General features: G+C 39.3%; 1 protein-coding gene across 4 annotated transcripts in view; it reads right to left on the reverse strand.

The window, feature by feature from the left end:
• Window positions 1-24,370, reverse strand: part of LOC102220074 — a 52,006-nt gene that overhangs the window by 15,900 nt on the left and 11,736 nt on the right. For 2 of the 4 annotated variants that reach the window (XM_023335667.1, XM_023335658.1), the window contains exon 2: window positions 3,800-3,999. In XM_023335667.1, the coding sequence (XP_023191435.1) occupies window positions 3,800-3,927 (128 nt within the window). In that variant the 5' untranslated portion in view covers window positions 3,928-3,999. Of the gene's footprint in view, window positions 1-3,040; window positions 3,099-3,799; window positions 4,000-24,370 lie in introns of those variants that run through there. The other 2 variants (XM_023335674.1, XM_023335679.1) reach the window with 2 other exon arrangements.

Raw genomic sequence — 24,370 nt, forward strand, 5'->3', positions numbered from 1 at the left:
TGCAAGTCGCTGCAAAGACTGTGTCAGATCCATGTTACTGGAGCACGATATTGTCTCGTCCAGCGAACTGCAACCATTTTGTACAAACATATGGTCATCATGCCCCCAGGGGGATCCTGGGAAGGTGAAGAGAGCTCCCCTGGTGATTTTCATAATAATTCGAAGGAGGGGGTTTACAGGAAATGATGACAGTGAAGCACAAAGTCGGAGAACAGGTATGATTATTATATCAAAACAAAACTCTCCAACAGCTTTGCTCATTTAAAGAATTCAATTTTTGCTTATTTTCTTTGCAAAGTAAGTCGAACTCAGTCAGACTAGAAGGGGATAGTCCGTGAACATCCAATTTTAAGTCTTGTCAAGGACTTTAAATTGGATTTTGTTCTGGAGTTTAAATACTTTCAATTCTAATACATAAACATGCTCTGATCCCATTGCAATTTTGGGAACAGAGGGTCATTGTGATGCTGAAGTGTATTCTTCCAGTACATCCCGTGATTTAGATTCCTCCAATATTCCCTCAAGTCTGTCAATCATCCATGTCCCTGCAGACATGGATCCCTATAGCGTGATCCTGCCGTTATGGGGATTGTGAATTCAGAGTAACGTGAAGTGATAATTTTCAAACGCTTTTTTATGTAGGTCAAAACGTTTAATTTTGGTCTCATATGGCCCAGGCTCTCTTCCACATGTTTACTGTGTTCCCCAAATTTCAAACATGACTTCGTATTGCTTTATATTAACATCAGCTTTGTTTTGAATGTGCGACTAATAGCTGTGCTGGAAAGTGTTCAAGGTATGTAGCTGCAATCTATTTTGTTTACAAAAATAAAGGCAATGAATACAAATGCATACTTCACTTTTAGTTTTATAACTTGTAAAAGAAAAGCTGAACCATGTTTCAGTTTCTTCCCCCTTCTCAGATATGTTACACTTGGCCTATCTGATAAAATCGCAATAAACTATGTTGAAGTTTGTGGCTGAAATATGACAAAAAGGGAAAAAAAATTATCATTTCCCTGGAACTTAGAAGAATATTTTGCAGAAAACATCAATAGATCAGAGAATATTTTACTATATTTTTTTGTACTTTGTAAATATATATATTTTTTGTACTTCAACTGCATGCTATTAGTACTTCTGGATTTTACAGCAAGTTGAAAGGTTGTTCTCATTTCATTGCATTGCTGACTGTGTTTTAACGTGGATATAACAAACCAATCTGGATCTGAATCAGCACTTGACTGTGACAAACTGGTTATGCACAAGAAAACTACTGAATATCCAATACCATCCAGCAGGGAGGCTAAGTTCTATACTATTCTTTAAATGACATAAGATGGTTGGACATTTCTCTACATCCAAATATGCGTTTCCCATGGCAACACAGGCACAATGCAGCTGCTGATTGGTCCCTGAGGAGTTTGAAAAAAAAAAAAAAAAGCTCCTCCCTTGAGTCTGATCCTCTTTAAACCGTGGGGTGTCCCAGTGAGCGTGCCTGCTGTGGAGTTTGCTGGAGAGAAGTGACTTTGGGCAGCTCTTACTCTGGCTTGCCTCCCCCTCACTGTCCTGTAAGCATCGGTTCATCTCATCTGACACTAACAGCCATTAACATTCATTACTGCCACTGTGCTCAAAGTCGGGGATGAAAGAGATGGAGAGTAAATGGACAGAGGGATAGGAAATAATGGAGCAGGGGAGTTCAGAAGAAGTAGGGAAACAAAGAGAACGAGTGGATGATCAGAGGGATCTGAGGGTGCAAGGGAAGAGTTCAGCAAATTTGCTAAAACTTTGGCTGTTATCTCTTTCTTTTCCTGTGCTGTGGAAAAGCGTCAACACTTTGTAAACCTTTCCTCTTTTCTAACTTAAATGAAACAGAAATATTTTTTGGTGATACTATACATTCACTAGCTGAGACGGCACACCACGCACCATGCACACTCTACACCCAAATAGCCGGCCCTACCCTCTCTTGTTGAAGTAATTTCAGTGAAATGCTTTACTTAGTCAGTCCTTACTGGATTTATTAGTAAGTGTTGGGTCACTGTCAAGTCCGATCTGCTTCAGCTTTACTTTTTACAGATGGTCTCACATTTTCCTAATTCGCCCGTGTCAAACAGCAGAAGTCATTGAGAGTTTTATGGTGGTGAGCCAGCCACGCCCTGCTGCAGTAAAAGATTCTCAAACCATAACCATAACACTTCCACCTCTATGCTGCCCATCGGTCTCATTGCCCTTGCACATCCCCCACAACATTTAAACTTCTGTCTCATTTTGGTTCTACAGGCATGGACTTCCATATCAACAGTACCACAAACCTTATGTATGTTTCCTAATGGAGACTTCTTTTATCAAATTACCGCCTGCTTTTAGAGCTTGCCTGTTTGGACAACCAGACCCGGGCGTGATGGTAGTTGTTTTGAATGTCGTCCGGTTTCAGACTATTTTCCCTACAGTGGAACGGCTGATTTCAGATTCATTGGAGGCTACTCTAAATCCCTCACCAAACTCATAAGCTGCTGCAATCTTCTTTCTGAAGGCCTCACACAGTTCTTTTCCAGTTACCATGTTGTTTATTCTAATTTTAACAGAGAGGAGCAAACCAAACTAAATGCCCTAAGCTTAAACAGGACAAACCTCCTTAAAATGAAGTAGTGATGTTGTGATCACTCTGTTTGTGATATTAACAACTTTACATAGAAATGTGATGGTGTCCTAATGTACAGCGAGTTCTGCTTCACTGAACTATAACAGGCCAGTCCAAACAACACAATGACTCTGTGTTGTGTTGATGTTTTTAAGGAAGACGAGTTTCTGGGTGATCTAACACACTAACCAGAATTTGACCCTTTTTTTAAATTATTTTTAAGAAAACTTCAATCGGACATTTATGTCCTGACTGAGAACATATCGGATTTGGATCCGTGCAATCGGCTCAGCTTCACCCAGCACACTCTCGTGCAGCTTTACACAGACTGGCCAAGTTCACTGTAACAATATTTTCAATGCACAATGAAGAACACAATAAAAAATGATGTACCTGAATGAGAACATATCGGGCTCGGCTCAGTACAATCGGCTCTGTTTCACGCAGCACTCTACAACAGAGCATTACATTAGCATTTCGCTTTAGTATGAGTGTTTTTGCAATATTAAACAAATTGAAAGTGCAAAAGCTGGTGCTAGGCACACATCCAGTAAATATTCATCACACTCCATGTACATAAGTTAATAAAAAATATTATTTATGTATTGCTAATGCTTTTCTACACGGTGTGCTGAAAAATGCAACTCACCTACCGCGTGACTTTCACAGAATGGCACTGATTACAGGAGGCAGCAGCATATAGCCAGCCACACAGAGAGGGGGCGCTATTTCCCATTGCACTGATACATAAAGCAACCTAACACGCTAACCAGAATTTGACCTTTTTTATTTTTAAGAAAACTTCAAAAGGTATTTTCTTTTTTGCATTGTAGCCTTGATCTTATTCAGTTATTAGGACTAATATTTCTAAGATAATATTAGTAAGATAATATGATATTTCTTAGAAATATTAGTTTATGGATATGTAAAAAAACATGTAAATAAAAAAACATACAGGCTTTCAAAGGGGGAGCTCAATATTGTAAGTTTATTGATTTTATGTTACTAATATCAGTTTTTAATCAGTTTCTGTTAACTTTTATAATGATAACAACAATTAATATATAATTAATTTATCAAATAATTTATCACAATGTGATCTGTTAATGCACTTTTGAAAGGCTTTTTCCTCACTAAAATTAACAGCCTTACCTTTGGCAACCTACACAGACGAGGACGATAAGGATGGTGACCACAAAGGCTGAGGCTGCTGCGATTGCTCCCAGAACCAGCAGGCTTTTATAGGGGAGCTCTGAACCTGGGTCTTCCTTGTCAGCCATGACACAAATTCTGTCTTGCTCACTTTCAGTCAAGCGCCAGTTCTGCAAATCGGACCTTGTGATCAGGAAAACCTGCAGGGACACAAGGAAAAAGAAAAAGCGAACACATGAGTGACATGGGAGATAAAAGGAAACAGAAGAAAAAAAAAAATCACAGCATGAACTACAGAGAAAGATGGTGTCTTTGCGTGTGTGTATGTGTGTGCGTGAGCATGGACACACTTGCCTCTGGCTTTTTATCACTGTCTTTTTCTGACATATCAGTTTCTATTTTTGACTTTCTCGAATAATGCACAGAAAATAGAACACCTTGCAAGGAAGCAGCTAGCATGCCAAAAACACTTTGATCATCCTTTCTCGAAGCCTGAGAGAACCTTGTGTTAGTTTAACAGGGGAATGAAGACGCAACTGAGCTCCTTATAGGCAGTAATAGTGGGACCGCATGCTCTGCGGCTGTACTTCAGCTGGGGGTATGAATCGAGTCACAGCAGGCTTAAGCACAGAAGACAAGATTATGCATCATAGTAATATTGCTGCACAGAGGATAGGAGAGCATGTTTACTCCAAGTCTGTTTAGCTTTCTGACGCAAAAACCTATTCCACGAACATACACAATTCTCATTCATGTCAGACAAGATTAACTCTGGACAGATTTACATGCTGGTCCTACACGACTGGATTAGTGGAGATAGATTTGACTACTATAATGAAAAATGTAAAAATCGAATATATGATTTTATTCAAGCACATTCACAGTATATTTTCTTAACAAAGTATTGAAAAGAAACAGCATCTAAACCAGGTTATATCTGCAGTAGCTTCCTATTCTCCCTAAACCTTCTTTAAAAGCAGCTCAGGTTTACCCAGCTGCGCTAACAAGCCGTCATTATTCCAGCGACCTACTGCGCTCATGCAGTCAGTGCTTCCATAATCACAGATTAAAGGAAGTAAAACAAAAGCAGGGCGCTTTAGTGATACATGTTGAATCGCAAACATACACGAGTAGTGTGACAAAGCAAGCATAATGTTTTAGCATCAACATTTTCTAGAGCACAAGCGGAGCAGCAGAGTTCCTGCAGATGAATAGACAGTCGGCTGTTGGTTCATCACATTCTCCTAGAGTTAGTTGTTTTTTAGTTGTAGCTGAAAAAAACAAGTGATTTTGCTAAAGATACACTGATCAATGAGCCAGAGGTTGAAATTGGCCACTATTTTTTCTTGTTTGGCTCTAATTGGTAATCAGTAGGTCAAATAGTAAATGTGATTTTTTTTTTCTCTCTCTTATCACTCAACTATTAAATCCTTCAAAACTAAGAACTGTCATTATTTTCAATCTAAAAATACATAAACCAACAACATGCATTTTGATGCACAGATTAATAAAAATTAGATAAGGGTTAAAAAAATATATATACACTGCTCAAAAAAATAAAGGGAACACTTAAACAACACAATATAACTCCAAGTAAATCAAACTTCTGTGAAATCAAACTGTCCACTTAGGAAGCAACACTGATTGACAATCAATTTCACCTGCTGTTGTGCAAATGGAACTTTGTACAGAACAAAGTATTCAATGAGAATATTTCTTTCATTCAGATCTAGGATGTGTTATTTGAGTGTTCCCTTTATTTTTTTGAACAGTATATATAAACAGGGATGATCTTGTATTCCCTTTATTGTCATTTAGACTGAAAACTTTATATGTGTAGTAACACACATAAAGTAGGTTTTTACTTTGTTATTTTTGCTTATGGATGAAGTTAAAGAAGAGCCCCAACTTCACAGAGTCTGTTTATTCAGTTACAATAATGATGGTCTTCATATTGCAGGTAAATTTGTAATAAACAGACATTTATACCTTTTTTTTCATTCAGCAACAGAAATATGGCATCACTATCAAAAGCAAGCTGCGCTTTTACCATTTTAGTCACCGATATTAATGTTGACATTCTTTTCTAAACTTATCGTTTCAAGTCAGTACTGGACTCTTTTCTGTGTGTTTTTAATCTGCTTTTCTATCTAATCTGAGTTCTCTCTATTTTCCTATGAGGTCACACAGAGAAGCAGTGTGTTGTGTTTAGAATTAACAGAAGCATACAAAAACGTATCACCATACCTTGCAAAAGTTTTTTAAGGACATACGAAGGTATGTATGTATTTTGAACGGAGGAAAACAAATAGCCTTCTCATGTCTTTGGTTTTTAGTAAAAAGAAACAATAATAATAATGACCTAAAAGAAGAGGAAAAGTCAGTGTAACAATACAGGTAAGTATTTTGATTATTCCAGAATTGTTTTAGCCCAGTAGCTATTTTTGAAGCTATTTACTGATTTCTGAAGACTAACACTCATCTGCCTTACTTGAATCCCGTGTGTGCTTATTTTTCCCACTTTGATGAATATCTTATTCAGGTCATATTAATTCCCCACCTGATATGTCAACATTTAACTAAGATTGTGGTGAAATAATAAGAGACATATTTCCTTCAATGATATTAAAATATATGTTTACTACAGGTGACTGAGAGTCAACCAGTGAATTTGCTTATACAAATGAGAACATATTTGTATTCAAGCATGTTTACATTTCTGACTTACAATGAGACGGACATAGTGTGCATAAGCAGGTCATGACATAACTCCTACACTACTGCAAGTTTGTGGGGGAGAGACTGTGGGATACACAACAACTGGTTCTGACTCTGGGTTTCTGTTTTTGCAGATAAAACTCCATCTTTCTTTTATTTCTTCTCCTTTTGATCCCTCTGTGTTCTCTCTTTTTCCAGATACCCTCTCCTCCTCTTCCTCTCTGTCTGTCTGCCTGACCCTGCAGATATGTGAGGCGATGCACAGCGAATGAATTAACAGAGCAGTGGCCTTAGACAGTCCTTTATGCCACAGACAGACAGGCAGGCAAGCAGAGGGAGTACACCACAGAGGAAAGATGGGGAAAAATGGTGAATGAAATGGGGAGAGAAAGGGAGAGGTAATCAGACAGGAGTGAGTGAGTGGGATGAAAGTTGGTAGAGATGCAAGGAGGACAGGGAAGAGGGGAGCTCCCTTAAAACATGAAGGAGGAGAGAGGAGGAGAGGGGATCATAAACAGTGGGGGAGGGAGAAGAAGAAAGATAGCGAGGAGACTCTAAAGACAGTGTAAGAGGAAAAAGAAAGCGGGCAAGCCATGGGAGAATGTGAGAAAAAAAAGAGGAGGAAATGAGAAGGAGGTCATCACTGGTATGTTTCTGTGTGCGATTTGTCAGCCTCCTCCTGAAAAATTCAGAGGAGAAACACATACGAGGGTTGCCTTTCCAGCAAGCGTGATGCGAGATGGGAGCACATGTCGTTACAGCATGCAACCCTCACAAGTAGCGAAAAGGACCAAGGACGAGGGGAGACGGCTTCTGCATGACGCCCCTGCAGCTGCACGCTCAACAGTGTAACACGGTCAAGGTGCAAGAGTGTTTATTCCAGCATCTGTCTTCATTTCACAATGTTACCAGCAAAAATGATGACAGTGGTAACGGCAGCATATTGAGAGTGATGGCAGGGGCGGTGATGGCACTAGTGATGCCTGCTGGGGGCGATTATGATAAAGATGTCAATGATGGTGATGATGATGATGGTGATGAAGAAGGGTGCAGCTGCTAATACTGATGGAAATGAGGGTGATAATGAGGTCAAAGTGAGCGCTGCGTAGACACACTGCGGGACGGATGCAAGCAGCAGAAGAAAAGAGGATGCAGCAGTGCAGCTCAACCACAGGGTGGAAGGTTTCCTCTGAGATCACACACGCCTAGCACAAACCAGAACAAACGCACACAAAACGCACACAGCATAAAATGATACATGGTGCCGCTGCCAATCTAACAGAAATCGTCCTGTTTCGCAACCACTTTTACCGACTTACCTTGACTGTGAAGGAGGAGAGGCTGCTGCAGGCTGATTATTGTTATTTATCAATATCTGTCTAATATAAGTTAATTTGAGTTCTTCTCACCCTAGTCCTCATTCCTTAACCCCATTGAGAATTCTTTTCTCAGCATGGAGATGGAAAATATGTGATTGCCAGCCATACACAGATGACCCTTCTGGCTACCATGGATGGAGGCATGTGATAACTTCACAGCAGATGCCTGAAGAGGCTGGATATCACACTCTAAGAGATTCTTTCCACACTACACTGCAAGATAACAAGCAGGAATGTTAAAAAGTGTAGGAATATTGCACTGCAAATTCTACACTTTGGGTAGATGCATGGGTCTTCATGCATTGTTTTTGTATACTTTATTGCATACTTTTGTGTACTTATAACAAGTTATAAGTAAATCCATCCATCCATTTTCTGTTCACCCTTGTCCCTAAAGGGGTCGGGAGGGTTGCTGGTGCCTATCTCCAGCTACGTTCCGGGCGAGAGGCGGGGTACACCCTGGACAGGTCGCCAGTCTGTCGCAGGGCAGCACAGAGACATACAGGACAAACAACCATGCACACACACTCACACCTAGGGAGAATTTAGAGAGACCAATTAACCTGACAGTCATGTTTTTGGACTGTGGAAGGAAGCCGGAGTACCCAGAGAGAACCCACGCATGCACAGGGAGAACATGCAGAAAGACCCCGGGCCGGGAATCGAACCCAGGACCTTCTTGCTGCAAGGCAACAGTGTTACCAACTGCGCCACAGTGCAGCCCTGTTATAAGTAAATGAAAACACAAAATATATATAAAAAAATCCATCTCAATGTTATTTTTCGTTTTCGATCCTTAATTTGTCATTCTAAGTTAATTCATTTATTCAGTGTGATTCCACATACAAACGCTAGAGGGCGCCTGTGACATAGAGAAGGTTGGGCACGCAGAAGAAGAATAAACCTTCCTGTTAGATGTTAAAGAAAGCTTAACGTGTCTATCTCGTCTTATCACAGGTCAGTGAAAATGTATGTTGATGTATATTGGTTACCTTCAAATGTTGAGGTTATTGAATCGACAGTCAACTAAAGTCACATTAAGTAATTTGAGATTAGTGTGTAGAAAACGGGACATATTTCTGGAGACTAATTAATGCTAATGCTAGTGGACTTTATACAAGTGTGTTGAGCTAGCCGAGAAACAGCTGAATGACTGTTGAATTCACTTTGAACTTATTGTGTTTTGGACTTTTTTGAAATGGTTCTCACACAAAATGCATTGTTTTGGTGTCTTTATTAGTAAAATAGACATTTCTTCATAGGTTATTGCAAAACCATATTATTATCACATTTGGTGAGTAAGCATTGACTGTATGAACCAGTCATACAGTCTGGTTCAAAGAGACACAGCATTAAAGGAGAAGCAGTTTTGTAGTTTGCTTTTTTTTTTTTTTTTACCTAAAATATTGTTATTCTGTGAAAACAATAGCTATTACAGTTACTCAGTGTTACCTCAAGTATTTGATATGAAGTATTGCATATTATTGACACAGATATTTACTTTTGAGAGATGAACTAAGGCTTTTGAACAAGAGACTGGAGTTTGCATGTAATCAGTCCATGGTGCTTTGGTATTTGTATGAATATTTTGAGAAATGCACTTACTGTTTTGTATAGTATGATTTCAGAAATTTACCAAAGTGACAGAGAAAAACTGTAAATATACCAAGAAATATTACAATTATTCAAAAAGCAAAAACAAATATGTGAATATAAAAAAACTGTGTTGATTAAACAGTAGTTCCCTAAACAGTTTTTTAAATTATGAATAACAGCCCTGGCGGCAAGCAGGACTCCTCTCAAAGTGGGACATTCTTTTTAAAGGTTTAAAAATAGGACTAACCTGATTAAGCTGCATTTCTAGGATGACATTAACTTTTGTATTTACATTGTGTTTCCATGAGAACTTTCAATTGTCAGGAAATCGTTGGCTCAGCTTCTTGTTTCAGAAAAGCAATTACTGGAAAGGCAAAGCATCCAAACAGCAGTGACTTCAGGTCTAGCCAAAAGGGGAAAAAAAGCAAAAAGGGGGCAGCTCTGCACAGTGGTGAGTACAGAAGCATGTTAAGGTTAACTTAAGCTTTTTACAGGTGTTTCCCTAAAGTAATGCAAAATTTATGAACTCTTAGAACTGATTTTGTTTGCTGCGAGGCTCTCCTTTCCCCTTCCTGATTTATGATTGACAAGCTTCACAAAATGGAATTCATCGGGAGGTTTTCTCAAATTTGGAAATAGAGGTAAAGAAAAACTATGTTGTGGAGGCAAATCTGGCTTATCTGGTGCACACACACATTTGCTTGGCAATGTTGGGAGAAGAAACAGTCTTTGAAATTCACATCAGACAGTCTGTACTGATGCACAACATGGTCAGAAGATAGTCAGTAAACACGTTGGAAGTCAGGGTGTCCCAAACTGATCCAGTATATTGTCCTTATCAAGAAACTTTGTAAAAGACAGTTATTAAAACCTCTAACAAACTTGATAACCAATCTCTGATGTTTGTGTTCTAGCTGTAATTTTTTTGTCAGTCTCAGCCATACTGTTAGCGAGCAAGCAATGCCGCTACATATTAAAACCACAGCCTACTTTTGTGTGCTCAACTTGCCAATCTGTACATTATTTTGCTGATTTAAGAAGTCTGGGTTTTCCCCAACAAGAAAAGATTTCTAAGTGCGATGATCACAGTTAAAAGAAAGACTGCACTGGCAGTTGTCACATCTTGTCTGTCTGTATCATGTGACCTGCTACGCTGACAACTGTCAACGCAGTTAGCCTGACATATCAGCAAGCTGGCTGTTATAGCAACTTTTTTTACCCTTTTAACATCTGTGTATCACGGCATATTACAGCATCCTGAATGTAAACAAGTGTTCATTAAAATTGAATTGTTTAACCTCTCTTTCACATTTTCTCTTGAATATTGATCTGTTTATCTTTTTTTTTTAACATTGCCATTGTATTTACTTCAACTGGAGGCAGAACCTAAATCAACCACAGGGGTTTTCAGTAAACCCACTTTAAGACTGGAAAAGCAACACAATAGTGACAACATAATATTCAGATGATTTGCTCTCATTATTGGGTAATAAGTTTGTCTCGTAATAAGTCATTAGAAAATGCCAAGATCTGTTGTATAGCAGAGAAAACTAAATTTTAGTAGAGTTTATGACTGAGGATCAGAATGAAATATGAGAAGGTTTATTTGGCTTCAGTAAGACTCTCAACACTTTTGTAATTGTTTTAATTGGAAAATCAAACATTGTGAAGAATATTTAGAATTGTTATTTGTCCTTGAAAATATAGAAAGCATGAGCAGATGTACAAGGGCATTGTACTGCCTTTGTTTATTTTTTAAATGTGTTTTCAACACATTGCTCTTCAGAGGTTCATGTTGTTCATCCTTATTCAATTAAATACACCCCTTGCAGTTTTTGCAAAGCTAACCAAGATACAAAAGATTTTCCATTCCTGACACATGCTCAACATGAATATGTTTCAGGAATCTGAGAAGCAAAAAAAAAAAAAGATATGATGGTTATCTTGATGATTTAGGGGATCCTCATTGAGTTGACCAACAAACTTGGATTGATGTAACTTTTGAACAGTTCTGTTTTCGTGATTTTTCTTCTTTGCTGTTTATCTGTCCTTTGCTTTCTGGCACACTGTAGACTTTAGGTTTGCAAAGTTTGGTTTCACTTAAGCAACTCAATCTTATGGTTAGGTTCAGGAAGTGTAGCTACTTGGTTTCAGGTGAAAGAGAACACCATTATCATGTTAAGATCTAATGCTAAATACTACTGTTTCCATTCACTGGTGAAGCTAGAAGATCCTGACAAATTAAAATGCAGTAATTAAGTAGACACATGCATTTTTCTTCATTTTATTTGAACAATTTTTTGCAGTTATTAATACATTTCTTTCTAGGTTTTGCTGTAAACTTGCTGGTATTTGCGCTATTATTGTCAAAGCTGACTATATAATGAAGGCAAAATGAAATTCATTTGTCCCTGAAACAAATCTCCCAACCACAACATTAAGACACTATTTAGAGCCAGTGGAATATATTTTTACATTCATCTCAAAACTTTCAAAGATGATATCTCAAAATCTCATGAAATATTTTTTTTCACTGAGGTAAGATCGCTTTCTAGGTTAGTAAGATCTGCATTAAAACAGGCATGTAGTTTCGCTATAAATAAAGTAACAATACATTCATATAACACCAACGCACACATCTGCTTCTCAGAAATCTATTTATAGCATTTACAATCATGTGTTTTCATGAAGTACGGGAAATGTTCCTTTTATCTCACCTCTCAATGTGGTCAGATTATATGACAACCTTCATTATTTAGTTGGATCTAATTCCCTCAGGTAATCTCAGAGCCTGAAATAAAGTGCATGTACAGATGAATTTCAGTATATTTGAATATTATTGTGCATTTACTACTGATACTCATTTGTTTATTTCAAACATTTATTTCTGTTAATTTTGATGATTATGGCTTACTTTCTTGTAATGCAAACGAGAATTTAACATCATAACACTTCAATGACAGTTTCTTCTTCTTCTAAAAAAAAAATCAATTCATTGTACAGCATATGCACTTAATACTTGTGAGGGGCTCCTTTTGAATAAATTAGTGCATTAATAGTGTGACCGTCAGTTTGTTTGTGTTGTTGGATTGATCACTCATTTTTCTTTTGACAATACTCCATAGTGGCTCTGTAGAGTTTTCACAACTTTTGATATTCTGGTTCAGAAGTTGCTTACACAATAAATGCCACAGTTGTAGTCTGTTTGTGGTGGCTCTTGAAACACTGCCTCCAGCTGCAGTAAGTGTCTTTTGAATCTCTCATGATCTCTTTCTTTTCAAGACTCACATTGCTGCAGTTATGCATCTATTTAGGTTTTCCTTCCAATCAGTGTTCTGATTTATGTTTCTGATACAGCCGTCTGAGAAGTCAGCTTCTTTAACTGACATATTGAGGCTTGTTGTGAGCTGTGCACAGAAAATTTATCACTGTGGAATGTGGAACCGTTAGCATTTTAGCCCATTTACTCATATTTTCATTTGTCTTGATAGATAAATGATAATATGTAAATTGCCATGAAATTCAAATGTAGCTTCACCTGTTTTTTTTTTCTTTCATTAGATTTGCCATTTTACTCATCACTGTCTCCTGATTTTCTCATCTGCCTTCACTCATCATTTTAAAACGAACCGCAAACATTGTTCCTTTGGGTTCACACTGGATTAAAAAGCCTGCATCTCTGCAATTTTCATAATTGTAAACAGACTTTGACCTGGCTGAAACCATTCTGAGCTCAGTCTCTATCATCACATTAAAAGTCCATTTAAGTGAATTTCACTCCAGCTACCAAGGAGTTTGTGTACTGCCTGTGCCCATCGTGCCAAGAAACCATTAAAAGGCCAACAGCTCTGACCTCCCTGTGTGAAAAATTTGCACACATCACCTTCCCACCACTGATCTGTGAGTAAAATCAACCTGTAAAACAGTTGCGCCCTTTTTACGCTCCACTTCTGAGTCAATCAATCACGCTAACAGTCAGTGATGTGCACATAATCTGTTGGACAAAAATAAAAGGTTGACAGAGGGCAATTGTGGGGGGAAATATCTCAAGTTCATCAGCACATAAGAGGGAACAAGAAATCTCATTGTGTCCACAGCATAACAAGATGAAATGAAGGAGTAGGGGAGGTAGAAAAGGAGAAAACCTGAGGTAAGATGGGCTGCAGCTTAACCCTGTGACATTTCTGCTATCAGCTCCAGGCCCCTATCTCAAAGCCTCAGACACCTACACATGGGGTAGAAAAACTTTGTACAGACACTTGGAAATTCAGATTGTAATTTATTGCTTTCCCCTAAATGACTTGCTACCAGCGGTCACATCCAATGAACTTAACCTGCGGATCTATTTGTCCCGCACTAAAGCTCTAATCTCATAAGCAGAACAAATATGATTTGGAATCTGCTAAAAGCCTTAGGCAGTATCCGTCTCTTAATGAGTAAGTATTGATGTGGCAAGTAAAGGGTTACCTCTTAATAACAAGCATACATTTCTATTTTTACTCAAGTGTTTCATCTCTTCTCTTCTCCAAAGATTGTTCTAGAAAAAACCGATGAATGTTACTGTTTAGGTCGGTTTCCAGTATAAATGTATGGCAACATTTTAATAGCCTACGATTTCTTTATCATAGCGTTCCCAAAGTATAAACTCCTTTCAAAGAGTTATCATATGAAGAATCTCCTACTGTTAAACCAGAGACTAATAAAGCATTGGCCTCGCCCACTTGTTATGGTTTATAAATTGTTGTTTCATTTGTACTTATTTTGAACACATGCACATATATATTTTTTTTGCGTAATTTTTTTTTACAGAATTTTTATTACATTGTTAGCATTTTATAAATTAATAAATAGAATAAGAGAAAAGAAAACTTTATAACAGGACTTTGTATTGCATAGAGAGTTTTACTATGAATTATATAATGCTGTTGAACATACTAGGTTGCCTGTTCTTTGAAAATACTCATTTTACACATTTATATGTCATGATGACATGCTGGAAACATACATATTTATATTCTTAAGGGCACTAAATGTTAAGTAGATAAACATTTTCAAAATACACTTTCTTCTATTTTTAGGAGAGAACTGTTGGCACCTCTACTTCAGATGCTGCTGCTGGGTGCAGAGAAATGTTTGTTTCCTCTGTTCCATGCACTACGGCGTGGCTAAGATGTACTCAGATGGCAGCCCTTAGGTCTTTTATTTTTAGTGTTACACAGGATCTTGACATTTCAGTTGTTTGCCTCATCCTTTTGTCGCATGGCGAAATCTTTCCACCATAATACAACAAAAGAAAATTCCCATCGGTTGCTCAACAGATTTCTTTGTTTTCTCTGAGTTTCAGGCAGCGTGTGTGTTTGTCTGCGTGTGTGTGTGCATGTTTTAACTGCTGAGTGCCGGATGTGCAGCGCAATAACATCTACCATAAATGGGGGCTAACTGATAAAGTGTGATAAATGAAACTGTTAGCATACACAGCCTGCAACCCAACACTGAATGAGGGTACGAACTAGTGATATGTATGTAAATATGAGACCTGATGGGAAGCCAGAGTGAAATTCCTGTAAAATAAAAGAGCTGCTTAGAGTGAGCTTATGAAAACAGCCTGGATACAATTTGTTCCATCTCTGCTTTTGGAGAACACAGAGGACACTTCCAATGAGAGACCTCATAAGCTCCACGTAGAGTATTGTGCTGATCCTACAGACTTAGAGAAGGCAAGACCCCATTTTCCTCTCACTTGACTCGACTTAATTAACCAGAATGAGTCAGAAGCAACATTCAGGATTAAGATTTATCCTTATGGGATTAGGAATTATTCCCTTTCTCTGTCTCTCTCCCTTGATGCCGCTCTTCCTCTCTGTTTATGGTTGACTTCAGTGCTAACTTCCTCCTCATTACTTTAATGATGCTTCTACTGTGAGTTTATGCTCGCGAGTGCGGTTAGCTTTTCGACTGCAGTTTGGGAATGTCGGGCAAAATACAAACTCATGCATGCAGTCACACAGAATCAAACGAAAGCATGCATTATGCATGTGTGTTGTTGAGAAAAACAGGGGGTCTTGTCAAGAACATGCCAAAAAATCACCAAAATTTTTCATAGCATGTGTCAAGTCTTCTTACTGCATAATGGATACAATTAAACATTCAGTTGCAAAATTAAATGTGAATGGAAAGCAATCTGAAGAAAAACAGTTTTCCTCCACTGAAGTATCGGATGAACTCCCTACCTAACTGTAACACACTGGAAAAGAGTCTGACAAGATAGCTGTACCCAACCCCAGCTCTCTGCTTTTGCTTTAGATGCATTATTCATCTGTGTGCCAATTTGGAGGAGCCCTCCCAATCCCCCATTTGGCACCAAAAAAAAAAAAAAAAAACGAGAGGGAGACAGGCAGACGGCAGAACCAGAAGTCACAGCAAGAACGTCAAGGGAGAAAAGGAATGAGAGAGAAAGAGGGAGAGTGGGAAGACCAGAACAAAAGTATGAGGGAGAGTGAATAGCAGAAGCAGGAATGGCTGACTTTAAAGTTGCAATGTAGCGAAACATTTAAACAGGATTTCAAATGATCCAGGGATATTTTTCCATGTAATGATATTCCTGGGTTGGTCTAAATGTGTCTCCATAGGGCAGATTAAGGAATGTTTTCAAAGTAAAGAAGAGTCCAGGAGAATAGAGCTGAAGAATACAGTATATGCTGACCCAGTCTTAATTTGACGTGTTGCTGGACAAACACTACCAAACACAGGGCAGTGCGCTTTTAGAACTACATCCCAACACCAACATTTCTTTTGTTCTTCACAGCTATCTCCAGAGTCAGCATTACATCACCTTCGTCCCTGCATCTCTCCCAATTGACCCCCACTACATCAGCAGCTGCTGAAGCCATCCACGCTGGGGCGGCCTGCCCCAGATTTAACCCCACTAACGTCCAGCATCTGTCCCGTCCAGGTTTGTTACCTATTATGGCAGCGGTCTGTCACACACTTGGACTAGATCTCTTGAAAACATTACGGCAGAGCTAAAAATAAGTTGAGCACTCATAGCAACACCTCCTCTTTTGTGTGTGTGTGTGTGTGCGTGTGTGCGTGTGTGTGTGTGTGGCAGTGGGGAGAGTATATGTGTGGGCTGGATCAGCAGGATTGCCGTTTAATCTGCCACCGTCTCCCCACAACGAGGCTCAGAGCTTTTAGACCTAACAGCTGGTTGGTTTAACCCCACCCCCTCCTCGCAGCCCCTTGTTGCTGCTGCACCTCTCTAAATACCAGTTTTCATTATTATTGCTGTGGACACCAACCATCACCACTAAACCCCACCTGCACACTCATCTCAAACTACTTTATCTCAAACCTGTGACATGATTATCACCATTTCGTGCCTTTCTCATCAACACTATCATTTCTACTGTAGTGTTATGAAACCATGGTAATGAATGCCTCTGCTGCTGCTGCTGCAAGGGGCGTTGGCTGCTCTGCTGAAGGATCTGTCAGACTCCGGAGCTGCTCGGAGGATTCGCCTGTCAGATTTGGCCTTATTTGTCAGTTTCCTGTGATTCCACTCCCTCAGCTTTGTTGTGTCACCAGTCGGATCGCTTCAGAGGGCTCCTGGGAGCTGCTAACACGGAGAGTATATGGCAGGCCTCGGAGCTGATCAACATCAGGTCAGTCTTCTCCAAGACAGATGGGATGCCTAGGCTCTACCTAATCTAAATGATAGAGACGATTATTTAAATAGCTAGAATTAAAGATGCAACGATGTTGTCACAACAATCAAACTCTATGTTGCACTGACACTGTAGCTTATTTAGCGTCAAAGGTGAATTTGTCAAAAATGCTTTAACTATGGGCGTGCCATGGTGGCGTAGGGGTTAGCGCGACCCATATTTGGAGGCCTTCAGTCCTCGACGCGGCCGTCGCAGGTTCGACTCTCGGACCCGATGATATTTGCCGCATGTCTTCCCCCCTCTCCTTCCTCGTTTCCTGTCAGCCTACTGTCGTATAAGGGACACTAGAGCTCACAAAAGACCCCCTGGAGGGGTAAAAAATAAATAAAAATGCTTTAACTACTGTATGTCCATTAATACCTTGGTGTGCAAACAACTTACAATAAATCACTTCAATAAATTTTAACTTTACTTAAAAATGAACATATACAATGTTATAATTGTAGAATAACCTATAAGCAAAGTCAATCTGCTTCAAAATGAACTCTGTCCCAGTTCAGAGGCTGCATCCTTGGGAATGCTGACCCTTATGACCTCGAAGGCTAGGCCAAGGGAGGGTAAGTTGAAGGGTTGGTGATGAGGCGATATGGGACTCCATTTCAAGCAGAGAGAAGGATGTCATGAAAATGTAAAACGGCAAGTTTAGTCAGGGAGCCTGTGGAGACGGCATGAGGATTTGGGTATTTGGGGGAGGAGCTGTGTGGCTGGGATGGCTGCAGCCTTCCAGAGCACAGACCACCTATCCTTTTGCTCCTCTTGGTGCTAATTCTTTCTACAATTTTCACCACATTTCCTAAATGGTCAGGCCGAAGTGTCAAGATTGTTTCTCGCAGCTGAAAGATTGTTGCTATGTCAATGATTAGATGAAGTCAACTAGATTTCTTAGATCACTTTTTTTTAACCAATCTGTCTTTTTATCTAGGGATACTTTGGGCATTATTGGTCATTTAGTTTTTGAATTATAATTTTAATTGAATTGGATGTCATGCATCACATTCTAAGTACATAAAATGAATTGTGGTGATTCCATTAAATAATTACAATGTATAAAATAACTCGTATGTTAAAAAAGTTTTTGTCACACAATTTTTTTCTTTTTCTATATAGTTCAAAACCTTATCCATGACACGAATAACAGCTCGGACTTATGACAGGTGGATATTTACGTCATGAAGCTGATGACTCTAGAATCCCGCCACTTCAAAATGTTCACATTCATAGGAACAATTCCTTACAAAAGTCATGCAAACAGGATCACACGCATTGTACACGTGTAGACCCACGTGGCAGCACCAGTTCCCAGGTCTCTGGTGGCAAGTAATGTTTTCACACTTATGTGAGAGATTGCTATTTCTGCATGGAGCCAGATAACTCAATTATTCATCACGGATGCTGGCGCACTCGCTTTACCTCTGTAAGAATGGAGGCGGGGTGTGTCTTGCTCTGAGTATGTGCGGCTGACACTGTGTTTGTGCGTTGGAGAGAGCAGCTCACTTCGAACTGCTGACACGCCAATGCCACACAGTGAGAACGCAAAGAGGGAAGGGGAGAAAAGGAAGAAGGAGCTGTCATAAACATGGCAATCAAAGGGATATGAAGCGGGAGGTGAGGATCAAAGAGAGAGAGGAGAGAAGGCGAGGAATTAGTTCCCTTATCTTCTCTCAAAGCCATCTGTGCAACTTCCAATCCTCTTGAGCTCAATCAACAGTTACAAAGAAAAAGACTTTTTACATTACAAGAAAAAAAAACTAAATTCGATAGAGTTAAACCTTTATGCATGGGAATGTTTTATAGACACCTTGTGGAATCTTAAGGAATAATTTTTTGATACTGATATTAACGCCACATGATCATTCTGGCCCAAGCAGTTATTTGAAGGTTGGCATCATTGGTGCCATCATGAATGCTGTGAATACCCTCAGTATTTTATTGATACATATCAGAAAATCTCTCAGGTGCATGCCCTAAATGCTGTTAGGTTAAGTTTATTTACCAAATATTAGAATGGAGTCAAAGTCAGAACCCATAAAACACAAGCACAGATGAGCTGAACAGCTGCTAATATCACATGGCGCAAGTAATATATGTCCTTCTGTGAATTCATACATTTACTTTCATTACTGAAGTTTTGGCAGGCTTCTTTTTCTTTTTTTTTTTTTGGTTTTTATCTTTGTAAAGTTAAGTTTACAAAGATAAACTTAACTGCTCACCACATTGAAGGGGTTTCAGGCGTAGACAACTTATTTAAAGTCATGTCACAGCATCTTAAATGGATTGGTTGCAGACTTTGACTAGGTCATGTGAAACCTTTTTTTTAAACCATTCATTTTTAACTTGGTGTTGTGATTTATGATCATTGCTTGGCTGCATTAAACTTAGGCTGTTTAATACGAAACTTTTTAAAGAGTAGTTCCTTCAATTCCACCAATAGTCCACAGAATATTTTTAGGGATCATCGCTTTTGTTAGACTACCAGGGCAGCTGTGGCTACAATTTAGTAGCTTGTCAGTATCAGTGTGTGAATGTGTGTGTGAATAAGCGAATGACTGAATATAGCGTAAAGCGCTTTGGGGTCCTCTGGACTTGACAAAGCACTATACAAGGACAGGGCATTTACCATTAAGATGCCCTTTTGACAAATGTAATACGGGCATTAGTATTACATTGCAAGTGGGACTGAAAAAAGAAAATGAAAGAAATCTGTAAGAGGGCATTTTTTTCACAGTGTTTGTAAGTCAAAATCAGGTTAATGTATGGAAGATTGCTTCGCCTAGGTCGAGCCAAAGTGTTGATTAATGCACTTTTATTGACTAAAGTGAGCCTGTCCCTGTACATTGTGTTAATTGGAAGACAAAATTCAGTCCTCAAGTCCCTGAAGTCAATCAACATGGGTAATTTTTTAAGTGAACATCTTATACACTGATGACACAACTGTGGTTAGCCTCAAGCATTTCAGTTGTTTCTACAGGTTCAACTAATCCTAAAACTAATGAAACAGCAACATCACTATTAATTCATTCATTGTCTATGGCTGCCTGGTTTTGCAGGGTTACACAGGGGAACACAGTAACAAAAAGAACCACATTTTTATAAGGTAAAATAAAGAAACAACACCTTGGGGAAATATACACATGCATGGGGAAAACATGCAAACTCCATGCATCCCCTGGATGAAATTTACACCAGAAAGGAAGTGTGCCACCATGCAACCCAAACCAACTCTCTAGTTTCCACAACAAGAGAAATTCAATACATAAAAGACAATGGCTGAGGCAGTAAGATGTGTGGATTTATTCTCACATCAATACAGCAAACCGAATGTCGGGTTTATTACCACTCACTTAGCCACAGACCGTTGGACCGTAGAGTGTAAAGGCCGACGTTCAGCATTAAGTTCACAGCTGCTCAGTGCTGCCCCTGGAGCCAATTTATCACCTCTGACACCATATGGAGCTAAAAAAACGTCATCAGAAAGCACACTGCATTAAAATGGCCTTTAGGCAGAGACATTATGTCAACATATGCACATACATATTGTACATGCAAACCCAAACAAACAATAGAGACAGGATTATGCACAGACAAAATAAATTCACACACAACACTGTCTGCATAATTTAAGCATTCCCCGCATTCTCTCACTAATGAAAGAACACAAAATAATGCACATACTAGACCAACACAAAACTCTAATACAGTTGTTGTGTATCTCTCAAAGATACACAATCTTTAATCTTTAGGGCCAGCAGTATATGTGAGTGATTTATTTTGAACGATTCCCTGCGGGCTGCCCTTATTTCCCTGGGGACAGCTTTTGTGAGCCAATTGGTGCTGGTACATGTGTAGACACTTCCATGCAACTGTTTACGGCAGCAGCACTGACCCAGAGGCTCTTTGCATCGCCTTCACATTATGCAAAGCTCACAAACATTGTGACTTTAGGTTAAGGCATTTACTGTATAAAAACACCTAATACACACGCAGACAGACTTAATTTACAGAGATGCCACGCACATATGCACTTTAATCTTTAGGGCCAGCAGTATCTGTGAGTGATTTATTTTGAACGATTCACTGCGGGCTCTTAGAGGATCGAGCCGGTGCTCAGCATGATCATACCACTCGCTTTCTGTGTCAGCAAATTACAAACCCACCCCCCTGGCTGAAATTTGACTGACCGCACATGTGTGCTTGCAAGCAGCCTAGTGAGGGACAGAGAGAGCGATAGATGTTGACTTATGAGGAAAGAGGGGGGGACATGGGAAGAACAAACTGGCACTGTGATGAGTGTGTACTGTAAGTCAGCACCCTGTCTGCTGAACACACCCCTGTGGTTTAGGGTGAATCACTCTCTGCACTTGCAAGCATGCATCCATTCTGAAATGGCTCTATAAATACAGCGCAACTTGTGCTAAACTGACTTGCAAAAGTATTCATGATTCTTTTTTCAAATTAAGTCACCGTATGATGACAAACTTTAATGGATTTGAATGTATTTTTAATTAAAAATGTGTGTCCTGCACTTATTTTTATATGTGCAGGATATATATTCAGCCCTCTTGAGATGATATTTTGTATGAACCATTGTTAGCAGCAGTTACAGCTGCAATTCTTCACGGGTGCATATCTGTCGGCTTTGTACAAATGGACTAAAAATATTTGCTCAACTTTGTCCGATTGGATGATGAGTGTCTGTGAGCAGTATTTTAAGTCTTGCCATAGATTCTTGGCTTTATATAAGGACTTTGACTGGGCCATTTCAATATGTGTACATGCTTTGATCTGAACCATTTCATTGAAGTCTTGGCTGGATGTTTAGGACCCACCAAGAATGTGAACCTCTGCCACAGTCTCAAGCAAAAAAGCATCTAACAGATTTTGTCTGGTATTTAACTCCATTATTCTTATCATCAGTTCTGACTAGTTTCCATGTATCTGCTAAAGAAAAGCATTCCAACAGTATGTTGCTGCTATCACCATGCTTTATTATAGTAATGGTGTGTTCAGGGTGATGTCCAGTCTTAATTTTTTGCCACGTGTCGTGTTGATTGTAGGCCAAATAGTTCAGTTTCATTCTTATCTGATCATGGCATCTTCTTCCATATGGTTAGCATATCCAATTCATGGTTTGTAATAAAGCATATTAGGTATCAGAAGTAAAAGGGCTAAATATCAGTGTTTTCCACATTTTTCAGATCTTTATTTGTAATAAATTTTGAAAAGCCTGCATTCTTTTCATCCCACATGCTCTGTAATGCACTAGCTTTAGTCGATTTATCACATTTGCGTCTCAATATAAATTTATGGTTGAGCTATGAAGGCACTGTAAGTTTGTTTTCGGGTGTTACACATTTGAACAAACCCTAGTCAAAGCAAAACAGACTTCAAGTGTTCAGCAGAAACTGAGCTCTGACACAACAAAGTCTCAAAGCTTGACACACCCTCAACCGCCACACTACCATCTTCCATTCACCGCCTTGTTCTTAGTATCATCCAGATGGCTGTGTCTAATTTCACTGGATGCTCCATTTCCATTTGAAAGGTGGTTAGTGCCCATTGAGCAACGTTATCGTGGCTCTGCAGACACAGAGAGCCTCCGCTGCTCCTCCCCAGTCGAAGACGGAGAAGCCATCGATTTGATTCAGTCTTAAAAGCCAGGTCAGCCTCGACAATGGCGGCTTATGGAAAAACCATTACCCCTGGTGAATTCTGAAACGTTAACCTACATACATGTTTCCCCATCACTCTCCTGCCTCTCTGACTATCCTATACAACAGCACAGATGGAGAAAGCTCTGTGGGCTGCTTGTCAATGGACTCTGAAGGCTCCTCTCTTGGTGAGTCACTCTGCCTTTCTTTACACTTCTTGTCCAAGGCCACCTACCATACACCTCCACTCCCGCACAGCTGCTGCCAAGTTACTACGCATTCTCATCCACTCACAACCTCAGAAACAGCAGAAAAGTCACAGATAACAAATCTCACCATGCTGAAGTGCTTGTTGCTATAGTAAAAAATGACATTACCTGTAGCTCCTTAAAGCTGTAACCCATAAATGTTAGTTGGGATATCATTATGTCATGTCAGTTGTCTTTGTCAAGTAATGTAATATTGAGAATGAACTATTCTTGTTACAGCAATTTAGGTTTTCTGCTTGTATGTCAATGAGAAAATACAATGAGTGACTTCTTGATCACAGTCACCAAGCAAAAATAGGAAAATCCTTCATTTCATATGAACTGAAAGGCAAGCAGAGCTACAGTATCATTAACATCTGTTTTATGTTCTAATGTTTTGTCAGAGGGCTGCACAGTGGCGCAGTTGGTAGAAGGTCCTTGGTTTGATTCCCGGCCCGGGGTCTTTCTGCATGGAGTTTGCATGTTCTCCCTGTGCATGCGTGGGTTCTTTCCGGGTACTCCGGCTTCCTCCCACAGTCCAAAAAACCATGACTGTTAGGTTAATTGGTCTATCTAAATTCTCCCTAGGGGTGTGAGTGTGTGTGTGAATGGTTGTTTGTCCTGTATGTCTTTGTGTTGCCCTGCGACAGACTGGCGACCTGTCCAGGGTGTACCCTGCCTCTCGCCTGGAATGTAGCTGGAGATAGGCACCAGCAACCCTCCGGACCCCATTGGGGACAAGGGTGAACAGAAGATGGATGGATGGATGTTTTGTCAGTCATATACAGTGGCAACACAGAAAGAAAGGCGGAGTTTTATATATATACAGTATATAATTTTTTTTTCTTGGCACCACAAAATAAAGTTGCATAGTTGCCAGGTGTACCAGCACCCTGATGGTCCACAAAGCAACTTGCACAATCTGTGTACAAATTGACAGCATGTAGTGTCAATTTGTACACTACAAATCTTTTCATGCTAAGGAAGTGCGAGTCCAAGATGCTGATGCAGAAGTGTATAAACGTTTTGCCATGTTTGAAAGTGCAGTTTCTTTCATAATTAAAAATGGAAACATGATTACTTTCAGATAATTTTTTTCCTTAATTTCTCAACAATGTACAAACCATCTAACGTAGCTGTTAAAGCTTAAAAGTATCTGTAAATTATTGTAGACTGAAAACAAAATTGTCTCATTGTCTTATTAAAAGAAAAGGCAAACTGTTTTTTAATTTAGGGATGGATTGTTCTGCTTTTTGTG

The sequence above is a fragment of the Xiphophorus maculatus genome, chromosome 1, assembly GCF_002775205.1.
Source record: "Xiphophorus maculatus strain JP 163 A chromosome 1, X_maculatus-5.0-male, whole genome shotgun sequence".
NCBI lineage: Eukaryota > Metazoa > Chordata > Actinopteri > Cyprinodontiformes > Poeciliidae > Xiphophorus > Xiphophorus maculatus.